General features: G+C 42.4%; 2 protein-coding genes across 6 annotated transcripts; both read left to right on the forward strand.

The window, feature by feature from the left end:
- Positions 1–922: 922 nt before the first annotated feature.
- Positions 923–6344, forward strand: zgc:136493 (uncharacterized protein LOC692276 homolog). Of its 4 annotated transcripts, none has more exons than XM_061818794.1 (7): positions 923–988; positions 1078–1157; positions 3784–4162; positions 5221–5392; positions 5468–5646; positions 5730–5826; positions 5909–6344. In XM_061818794.1, exons 1-7 carry the CDS (start codon positions 958–960, stop codon positions 6057–6059), a joined length of 1089 nt encoding a protein of 362 aa, XP_061674778.1. In that variant the 5' UTR covers positions 923–957; the 3' UTR covers positions 6060–6344. The 4 variants fall into 4 exon arrangements, with proteins under 4 accessions (XP_061674778.1, XP_061674770.1, XP_061674792.1 ...); XM_061818786.1 differs by having other exon boundaries at positions 944–988; positions 1063–1157; XM_061818804.1 differs by lacking the exons at positions 923–988; positions 1078–1157 and adding exons at positions 2599–2657; positions 3003–3082.
- Positions 6345–6481: 137 nt separating this feature from the next.
- On the forward strand, positions 6482–11003 carry psmg2 (proteasome (prosome, macropain) assembly chaperone 2). Of its 2 annotated transcripts, XM_061818962.1 has the most exons (7): positions 6482–6684; positions 6827–6998; positions 7077–7135; positions 8784–8902; positions 9170–9346; positions 9412–9532; positions 10879–11003. In XM_061818962.1, exons 1-7 carry the CDS (start codon positions 6628–6630, stop codon positions 10954–10956), a joined length of 783 nt encoding a protein of 260 aa, XP_061674946.1. In that variant the 5' UTR covers positions 6482–6627; the 3' UTR covers positions 10957–11003. The 2 variants fall into 2 exon arrangements, with proteins under 2 accessions (XP_061674946.1, XP_061674937.1); XM_061818953.1 differs by lacking the exon at positions 10879–11003 and having other exon boundaries at positions 9412–10872.
- The last annotated feature ends 340 nt before the right edge of the window (positions 11004–11343 follow it).

Genomic DNA, 11343 nt, shown 5'->3' on the forward strand with positions numbered 1-11343 from the left:
AAATCAAACGTTAAAAATTAAATTAAATTAAATTAAATTAAATTAAATTGTTTATTGGTCTTGGGGACTTTTTGACGTGACTTTTGGACAAAATCAAACGTTAAAAATTAAATTAAATTAAATTAAATTGTTTGTTGGTCTTGGGGACTTTTTGACGTGACTTTTTGGACAGTCAAACGTTAAAAGAAATAAAATTGTTTATTGTTTTTTGGGAATTTTCGACATAGCTTTTTGGACAAAATCAAACGTTAAAAAATCACTATAGAGTCACCAATCAGAATGATATATATATATATATATATATATATATATATATATATATATATATATATATCAAATATATTTTGATTTTTTTATTTAATAAAGTTACATTGGTGCAACTTGGATTTTCCACAGTAAAATGAATGAAATGTTCCACGCGTCAATCCGCGGATCAAATCAGTGTTTTACTGCCCCCTAATGGTGAAATGCTCTCCTGCAGGTCCTTCTGTCTTCCGACTAATTAGAGCCACAAATTATGCAATTTATTCATAACTTGAAATGTTTCTGAGGTATCCAAACAATTTTATGAGTATTGATATGAAATCAGCGCGACATATTATTTCTCTTGTTCTTAGCGAGTACACCCATTTTATTTATGTCACGCTGTACATATTTTGAAACATTTGTCGCTGACGTCGCTTGAAAGCGGCTCCGGATCTTCACCCAGTCCCCCCTCCCCACAATCATAGGTGGAGAAGCCGCCATAGGTTTGTAATTATGTAAATGAAGCCCGCAGCTTTCCCCTCACAGTCATATTTTCATAAACAGGCAACTTTAATTCTGTATTGCACGTACAACAATTCTGTCTCGACATTCGTGACTGGTTACTGGTCGGACTTGTTTAGTTTTTCCTTTCCTTTTGCCCCCCCCCCCCCAACTCCTGGGGGAGGAGCTTCAGAGTGTTACATCACACGAATGCCGACGGGTAGATTTCTGTCACGCTGGTGTACGTAGCTTTTTGAATATTACCCAGGATCTTTTGAATTGATGACGAATTAACCCGGCAGCCGCGATGCTAAGTGTCTTTTCCCGCAGTGCGAGGGTGGGGGGGCCGGTGGCGACCGGCGAAGGCGTTGAGGACTTTTGCGGTGAAGGCCGGGCGTCGACACTACAAGGTAACGCTCATTTTTTTTCGTTTTGTGTTTTTATTTTTTATTTTCAAACTCAATCAATTTGCGGCAAGATACTCAATTTGCAAACGCTGTCTCAGAGGTGAACAATCATTTAAAAAATGCTAATTGGGAACATCGGAAATAATCGGCATGTTTTTATGACATTTGGCGCCTAAAATTGCACGTGAAAGATAAATTCGGCAGTTTACAAAATTATAATTTTTTTTTTGTGGTATCTGCATCCGCAAAACGACTCCTAGATGACTAAAACCGGGGGGGGGGGTCAAAGTTCACTGGCTTCAACCGCGTGTTTGCTTTCACCGGTAAATGTGCAACTTTGAATTTAAACACAATTGTTGAGTTAAAAAAAAAAAATGTAAAAGTGACTGAAGATGTAACATTTAGGTAAAAACAATTAAAAGATAAGTCAAAATATAAAAGATGATGAGGCAAACGCATTCAAGTTATGAAGTCAAAACATAAAATGAGTGTTTGCTCAAGATACGAAAAATGTAAAGTCAAATGATTGAAAATGACAGCGATAGGCTTCGGATGAGATAACGAGGATCAAAAATAATATTTTTCTTCAATCAAAGCAGAATAGAAACAAAATTAAAAAATTATAAGAAAAATGAAAACAAATTTAAAAAAATAAAAAAGATTTTAAAATAATTTAAAATGAACAAATAAATAAATAATAAATAACAAAAATACAAATACAAATTAAAAAATAACTAAAAAAAAAATAACAAAAATAGAAATAAAAATAAAAAAAAACAAAAAAATTAAAAATTCAAACTTAAAAATGTAATGAACAGTTAAGTGTCCACTCCTGTTCCAGGTGTTCATGTTACATACAGCGCAATCAGTCTGTCAAACATCAATTTTATGTAAATGAGATGCGTGGGCCTCAGTTTTGGAAACAAAACTGGATTTGTTCGCGTTAGTTAAACAAAAACAAAAGTTAAATATGTCTTCAACGCCCGTGTGAAGTTGACTTATGCAAGAAGTTACGCGTCACAGGTGTGGAAAAATAATGTCTTCATCCCCGCTGGCCTGGCTGGAGACAAACACCACACACACACAAACACCCAATTTACTTACTTCATCCCTGATCGGTCCGGTCCCCCGCCCCCAATTCCACGTTTTTGAACAAAAACGCGATGGGACGGCGGGTCGTCTCTTTGGTGCCAGCTCGACCTCGCCTGAAAACTTACAAGAGGCCATAAACAGCACCACAGCTCGCCCAAAAATATCACAAAATGGCATCCATAAGTCTTCTGATGTGGATTTTCTTTTTCTTTGGCTTTTGAGTACTGAGCTGGTCTCATCCATGTTCCAGGTTTTCCTCTTTGTTAGGGGTTACGGGGTGTTTTTTTTTTTTTTTCTTTTCTTCACATTCACCTGTTTTGGTCACCTTGAGAACCCGAATCACAGAACCAAAACACATTTCACGACTGCGTCGGGCATCTTTGCACTTTGCACTCTGGTAGGCCAAGCGAGGTATGTGACATTTAAAATTTAAAAACACGAACAGCATGTGTTTATCAAGTTTACTATTATATATCTATATATGTATATATATATATATATATATATATATATATAGTATGTGCAATATTTGAGTGTTTATAGTCTTTTAGCTTCATAGTGTTCGACGAAAGAACAAAATGTACCAGTTCAAGTCTACCCTCTCATTAATGCCAATATTTTTAATTTTACATACTTTTTTCCCTTTTTTTGGTTGGTTTTGTTTTGGGAAAATGAAAAGCTATTTCATCCCCTTTTTTAAAAAAAAAATCTTACTTTGAAACCCCCTAAACTCTTACTTTGAAACGCCGTTAACAGTTCAGCTTCCGGGTCGAAGAGGAAGCCGAGGACCCTTAACGTTGACCGTGTTCAACACAACAGTCTGTTAATACAAAGAGGTAATTAATAAAATACATTTTTAATGAGTGTGAATCGAAATTGCTCACGATTGAAGGGAATCCAATTAACTCGTTCAAATAAATAAAAATAATAAAATATATTATTTTCAATGTAAAATTCGTGAAAGTACATTTTATGTTTGATTAAAATTACCACTATATATATATATATATATATATATATATATTCTTTTTTAAAATGAATATGAAAAACAACGTGTTTTTATATTTTTTAATGATATGGTGTTTAGTTGATTTTTTTTTTTTGCTTCGTGATGGTGTTTTTGTTTTTCTTACTGCTGTAATGTAGTCGAAATGTTGATGTCAAAGCCTGAAAACCAATAAATTCTAATTTTTGAAAAAAAACGAGTGTATATAAAATTTACCCTTGATTTAAATGAATACAGTAAATGCAATTAAGTAATAATAATACAGAAGTGTCAATCACGTCATTTCTGTGGCGTCCTGTCTCTCATACAGTATTTGTGTTGCTTTAGCGCCCCCTGCTGGCATTAAGTTAATGTTTGATTTTCTCGTTAACTACTAACTGTTAGCTGCAATTGACATTATTGACAAGTCATGCACAGCCTTTTACATTATTATTTATATGAATGTTATTCAAGACATATTCCCTAATTTGTACTCCAGTCTTCTGTGTCGTGTGGTAGTTCTCAACTTCCTGACCACTCTTTTGTTTGCAGGCGATGGACGGCGACAAACCTTGGGCTCTGATCTCCGAGGTGGGCGAGCAGGGCATCCTGGAGCAGGCCATGGACATACTGAGGCAGAACTTCAGGATCGTAAACCACATGGACTTCCTGAAGGACCCGGGTCTGTATGGCCCCAAAATCCAGGCCCTGATGATGTGGATGGCGCTTCCGGAGCCCACGCCGGCGCTGCTCGCCTCGCTCCCCGCGCTCAAGGTGATCGCCAGCGGAGGAGCTGGCTACGACCACCTGGACGTGGGCTACCTCACCCGCACGGGGTTGAAGGTGGCCAACACGCCCGGGGTGGTCAGCGACTGCACGGCCGATATGGCCATGGCGCTTCTTCTCGGGTCGGCGCGCGACATTGTTGAAGGTGATGATACTCACAATTAAGCAATTAAGGTAGATGGTGTATGTGAGGCTCAAAGGTCCGCTGTCATGAAATGCATGATTTTTATCTAGTATGTTATTCATGAAAAAACGGCAGCCGGTATGGACCCATCCGTTTTTTTTTCACCACAAAACATGATTTTGACGTATATGGCTTTTTGTAACTCCCGCCATGAAAATCCTCTCGAGGGATTTGTTTTCGACAAGAAGCAGGAAGTGACGTCAAGGGCAGTAGCGGGCTCAAGCGGTCTCGTCTGTTTATGCTAGTTTTACCTGCTGGAAGCTAGCTCGTTGTTCCTTCGCGTTAGCCAAAATGCCGCCTCGTTGTATTGCTGGATATTGCTCGAGCCCTCGGGAGGATGGATTCGCTCTTCATACTTTTCCAAAAGACACGGTCGTGAAAAATGGATCGCACGGAGGTGGTTTGGCCGCGCCGTCGTCGTCGCTCACGGGCGGTATCTCGTCGTCGCTCGCGGCCACAGGCGCTGTTGTTTATGGCCGCCGCGGAGGTGGATCGGGCAGGGAGGCAGTTTAGCCGCATGCGGTTTGGCCGTGATCCGCATATCATCTAAATATGGCTCGAAACGATAGGGTAATATTGCCCCGGTCACTTCACTCGGTTGTGAGATGTTCTCTTCCGTGTCAGAAGGGGCGTGTATGTCTCCCATAGTAGGTGGCGCAGCGTGTTTTCAACGGCGAATGTCCCTGTGTGATGTCACGGACAGAAGATGCAGCCAATCTGGACGACGGGCTCTCCGCTCATATTTATTTTTTCGTATAGACATTGAAGTGAATAATGTTATATGTATTTCATTACAATATCTACTTTGGAATGTTTATAGGTATGACACTTGAGCTTTAAAGTTATGTAAAAATGTACACAAATGACTATGATTATATAACCATATAGTCTTTATCCTCTGCAAAGAATGATGACTATTGCTGCGACTTATTGAGGAATTATGAAGGTCATACAACAAACTTTATATGTCTGTACGTGTATCTTCATTTGAAGGACATCTGACGCCGGCGTCTTTGCAGGTCACCGAATGATGACGGACCCCAAGACCACCATCTTGCCGCAGTGGATCGGAAGCGTTAAGGTGTCGGGGGCCACTTTAGGGATCGTCGGAATGGGAAAGATCGGGTGCAAAATTGCTCATCGGGCCAAGGGATTTGACATGAAGATTCTGTACTACAACAGAAACAGGAGGTAAAATATACTTTACATACCACATCTGCGGTAAATACTGTACACGCCCTCCCCGTGACAATTCGCCTGCCTCAGGAGCGACGAGGAGGAGCGGGCGTTGGGGGCGAGCTACTGCGAGAACATGGCCGACCTGCTGGCCCGCTCCGACTTTGTGGTGCTGGCCGTGTGCCTGACGCCCGAGACCGCCGGCCTCATCGGTGCCGGGGAGCTGGCCCTGATGAAGCCCACCGCCACGCTGGTCAACATCAGCAGAGGTAAGGAAGGGCGACCCCACCCCAATTTGTATATGTCCTCAATGATACTAGTTGAGAACAGGTGCTTAAGACAGTTTATTCAGGTCTGGTGGTGGACCAGGACGCGTTGGTTCAGGCGCTGCAGTCCAGGACCATACGGGCCGCTGCCCTGGACGTGACTCACCCCGAACCGCTACCAAGGTTCGAACTCTCAACCGCGCCGGCCCACATGGAGGTTGTTGTCAGCGTCCGACGTGTAATAAGATTGCCCAAATCTCCCCAGGGATCATCCCCTCCTTGGGCTTCCCAACGCGCTGATCACTCCTCATTTCGGCACCAGTACCATCGCCACCATAAGGGGGATGGTGCAGAAGATGGCCGACAACGCCCTGGCTGCCATTAAAGGCGAATCCATGCCCGATGAATTAAAATAATCAATACTAGATCAGCGTTTCCCAATCTTCAGTCAAATCACACAGAACTGATTGCTAGCACTAATCTATACTTTGAATAGTCTATGATTTGAAAATAAATTATCTTTTAAGGTGTGTGCTTCTACAGTTTTTTTTTACATTGTATGTAAAGGGGCAAAAAAAAAAAAGTATTTACAGTGATTGTACAATTAAAACCCACGAGATGAGACATTTCCAAACGTAACATTTTTAGATTGTTCGGCATAGTCACCTGTGCCTGTCTAAAATTACTTAGAGTTCTGTAGTGAATATTTTTTTTAAATCTTCCTTTCAACAAAATCTCTGCTTTCACAACATAAAATTCTTGATTTGATGTGAAACACGTGTTAGATTTTGCTGTCTACGGTGAGAATTTTCGAAGCGAAATTTAGTCATGCATATATCTCAGGCACTTTCTGGGTCTTCGATGAGATTGAGACGCCGAATGGAAGGACCGCAGAGCGACTGACATGACAACAGGAGGGACATTTTTTTTTCATTATTAAAGCTTTTTATTGAAGAATAGTAACAAAATAATCACAAAACAAACATGTTTATCACTTCACAAAATTCTCCACCTGTGTTTAAGGATTTGACGCTCGTGATGGTAAGTACGGCTCGTGTACTCCGGTATTACGTAGCTAAAATGAAGGATATGAACGTCCATCGCCTTTATTCCATAAAATACTAATTGTAATTGAAACTACTCCCCCATTTATGCCATTAACTTTGATATAATAATGTGTCAGCCAGCGGTGGCGGTGGGCAACGTTGGACAGCTGGCGGTGGACCTTCTCATATCCACCCTCGACCTGCCCCGGGTGGGCTACCTGCACACGGACTGCCTCATCCCGATGGCGGGCAACAACCCGTACGCCACCGGCAAGGAAGACGCGGGGGAGCTGCACACGGCCGCCGAAGGTGGAACCCCAATCCCTAAAATCTCAAATCATAAATGTACCTCCTAAAATTGACAGACATTCCCACCCTTGTCAACAGTGTACGCAGCACCTGAGCTCAAAATAGCTGTTCTTCAGATCAGGGCTCCGGTTGTCAAGGTACGTCAATCACGTATTAGTTCACCGTTTGACAATAACCTGACTTTAGAATCACGCCCTAGCTAGTATAAACTGTTTCCGACCACGTGACTACATCCCGGAACACGCGGCCATGTTGGATGAGTTCACTCTACTTACGGAGTTACACAAATGTTCGTACGAATGTACAAAGTGACGCATGATGGCTAAAAAGACTTTTAGAACGTTAGCGGGGCTCATTAGATGTTGTTTTGAGAAACCGTTACGACAAGAAGTGCGCTTTGATCGACAATGTCGACCCATGTGCCTTGGACAAACACAAATGGAGCACACAACTGTGGGTAAGCAACCTGTGTCTCCACACTGCTAAGGTTAGCGTACCGCACAATGCAATTTCAATATGTACCGTGTGATTACAGTCAGCGTCATGTTAAATTATGTTGATTATGCCAACGAAAAAGGAGAAAAGATTATTATTTTCATTTACCGAGAGAGGTTGGACCGGGACGAGTCCCAAGTGGAGCTCGCACCTCTTTCTCCACTTCCACGGCTACAATTTTAACTCAACTCACGAAACAGCTAGCTGTGTGGTCACTCGTTTTTGCAAACTTAAAATAATAAGACAGAAAATGCAGATTTTGGAGACATCCATTGCATTCACACACGAGTATTGTGCTAAGCTGCTCGATCAACTCTGCTAATACGAGACAGCTGCAGTTGTCGCCGTTTGGTTGCTAACTGCTCCGTTTTCTCGTACTGATTCTTGATCCCAGCTGGCAGTCGAAAGAAAGACGCTTTACAAACGCCGAGTTTCGTTTGAGTTAGTCAGTTACTGTTTACATGAATTCTAACAATTCTGATGATTAGATGTTTTTGTTCTTGCGCTATCTCCCGCTAAGCGGCTGCCACGTTATCTAGATCAGAGCAAAGCATTTCTTTATTGGAAGTCGATGCATGATAATTATATTCACAATTATTCCTCCATTCCCCCCCCCCCTGTTTACATTTGCTACCACGTTATCTAGACCAGAGCAAAGCATTCTTCATTGCAGGCAGAAACAGTTACTCAATTGGAGCAGAGCAAAGCATTCTTCATTGCAAGCGGAAACATTATTTCTTCATTAAAGCAGAGCAAAGCATTCTTCATTAGAGCAGAGCAAAGCATTCTTCATTGCAGGCAGGGCAAAGCATTCTTCATTGCAGGCAGAAACAGTTTTTTAATTGGAGAAGAGCAAAATCACTTATAATCTTCTGGATCAGGGAACAGGTCGACAAGAGAAGTCATAACGTCATCATCATGGTCGACATTATCACTGTCATTAGCCTGTTGTGCCAATAGTGGATATATTTCTGCCAATTTTGACTTTGTCAAGGTAATAGAACTGGTTATAAGTTGGTTAAGTGACGCCCTCATGCAGGGAATACAACAACATGCACACAAAGTAAGAATAGCTGCAAACAGATCTATATAAACTAGGACGAGAACACAAAGTTTTTAGATTTGGCTTGTAAATGGGATCGGCAATAAACAGCTTGCAGCAAGCACTTGGCCTTTTTTTTTTGTTTGTTTGTTTTTTGAGGACTTGTTCACCATCTCCCAAAAACCACCGCTTATTGGGATTTAGCTGCCAGTATGCGACTTGACGTTATTTTTCTCACCACCTCGCAGACAAAATCTAGACGCTTCCGTCAGCTGCTGCTGTCCTGGATCAAGGCCAGCGGCTTCTCCCGGACGCTGGTCCTGTCCAGCAGCCACGCGTACCACAGAGACGACCAGCAGCTGCAAGGGTAATGCAGAAATATTCTCTGCTGTGGGGGGGGGGGGGGGGGGGGGGGGGGGCATATTTTAAAAACGGGCAAAACGTGGAACTTTGTAGTCGTATTCAAAATCCGTAAAAAAGCCCGGACACTAAATATGGACCGCAAGAGACCATATTTTGACTTCATGATTTTTTTTTTTTTTTTACACTTTCAAAGCAGGTTAGAATGTTGAAAGGTTATTTCAATAATTCCCCTCCACCGTTAATACAAGTTCTATGATGTTGTGTTTTTTAGCACTCCATTAAGATACTTGATAACGCCGAGCCTGCTAAAGAGCAGTGGTGATGCCTTCAAGGAGCTGGGCTGGAGGGAGATGGAGAAGGTGCCGCTTCGCCCGGGCCGTTCGGGCGCCGAAGAGCCGAGACTTTACGTCCCCGGCGGAGGCATCACGAAAGGCCTCTTCGTGGACAGGTAGGGCGTTTTATTTTAATTTTTCCGACAGGAATGTATATCTTAAGAACGTGGTGCCGTTGAAGTTGCGCCGAGAACGTTCCGCTGGCCGTGCTGCTCGTTTTCTGCTCGGAGGGCGACAACGTGCCGGACGCCTTGAAGCTGGTCGGTCACCTGGACGACTGGCTCCGCTTGCTGGGCGAACCGGTAAGTCCGTCGTTCCGAAAAGATGCGGCGGGAGATCGTCGTCATCGGGTGTGCTGTGACAAATACTACATTTCACTACAAGTACGTGAATCTTTTGTTCATCTACTTATGCCGGCAACAAATTGTCAAGGGAGATAATTTCTGACTTGTGTTGAGCGTTTCCTCGGGCATTACCGTAATTCCCGGCCTACCGAGCGCACCCGATTATAAGCCTCACCCAGTACATTTGTAAAGGAAATACCATTTGGTACATACATACGCCACAGCTGTGTAAAAGCCGCAAGTGGCCACGTTGAGAGTTTAACGCTAGCGCGAACACGGCGCTGACAGAGCCGGTTAAAAAAATTTTTACTGATAAAAATCACCGAGACACGCCAGTAACACAGCAGAAACACGCTAGCACAGTGCTAACGCTAGCGCAGCACTAACACAAGCGTGGTGCTAGAGCAACGGTAACGGTAACACGGCGCTAACATGGCCGGTTAAAAAAAAAAAAAACTTGCTGGTAAAAATCACTGAGACACCCCAGTAACACAGCAGCAAGACTCTAGCACAGTACTAATGCTAATGCAGCACTAACACAAGCGCGGCGCTAGCGCGATACTAACGATAACGCAAGCGCAGAGCTAACACGTCGCTAACAGGGCGGGTTAAAAAAACCTTACTGATAATCACTGAGATACACCAGTAACACGCTAGCACAGTGGTAACGCTACCGCAGCACTATCATAGCCAGTAAAAGCCACTTCCTCGGAACATATATTCCACCGGTCTCACCTTAACCTTTTTTGCTCGAGTGCTCCCTCGCGGCCGTTAAGAGAAAAAAATGCACAAATGAGCCGCATCACCGCATGAACCGCAGGTTTGAAAGCTTGTGGAAAAAGTTGCGGTTTATAGGCCGGAAATTACGGTAGTTTCGCTAACTCTTGCTAAAGAGTCAAAACAGTTTTGAATGTTCGAACTAGGTCTTTTACAGTGGCTTAAAAAGTACATTTATTGAGTACAGTTTAATGATTTCACTTTCAAATTCAATACATTTACTTATTCTCATTTTTTTTGTAGTCAATGCTTAATAAGGATCATGTTAAGTTTGACAGAATTCGCCCTCGCAGGCCACATAAAAACATGCGGCGGGCCGGATCTGACCCCCGGGGCCTTGAGTTTGACACCTGTGCCCTAAGAGGACTCCAAAGCATTTTTTTTTTTCAGTACACTACAGTTCACTCTTATTGACATATGCATGTCAGGAAAAAATACACTGTAATAAACGTATAATAAGTGTATCTTTAGATATATTTTAAATTCGAGGCCCCTTCAAACCATCCGTTTCTCCTCCTTTCTTGAAGAACCGAGAGGCCAAATGGAAGATCCCGTCTTCCTGGAGTCTGCTGTTTGGGAGCGGCATCCCGCCCGCCATCTTCTGAATCACTTGGGTTTTTTTTTTTTTTTTTTTTGTAACCTTGTTTTCTATTTCAATAATAAAAAAAAAAAAAAAAAACCTCTCAAGAGCCCGAACGGACGTTTCTCTTACTTGACCTCATGGGGGGGGGGGGGGTTAACTGTAAGCGTTTGGCGCAGCGCCACGCCGCGTTTCCCAGCAGTCCCGCCCCCGCCGTGTCCGTAACTCGATTCGCGTAACTGCCCCCCCTCTTTCACGTTTTCACTTTCAACTGTCATACACTTTTGAATTGCGCATTTTTTTTTTTGTTTGAAAACTTATGTTCTAAAAACCAAGATATTTAAAAAAAAACAACAATTGCTTTATGTATTCTCTAAATTCCATACCAGTTTTATTAGAAGATAAACAGAGA

The sequence above is a fragment of the Syngnathoides biaculeatus genome, chromosome 1 (assembly GCF_019802595.1).
Source record: "Syngnathoides biaculeatus isolate LvHL_M chromosome 1, ASM1980259v1, whole genome shotgun sequence".
Classification (NCBI taxonomy): Eukaryota; Metazoa; Chordata; class Actinopteri; order Syngnathiformes; family Syngnathidae; genus Syngnathoides; species Syngnathoides biaculeatus.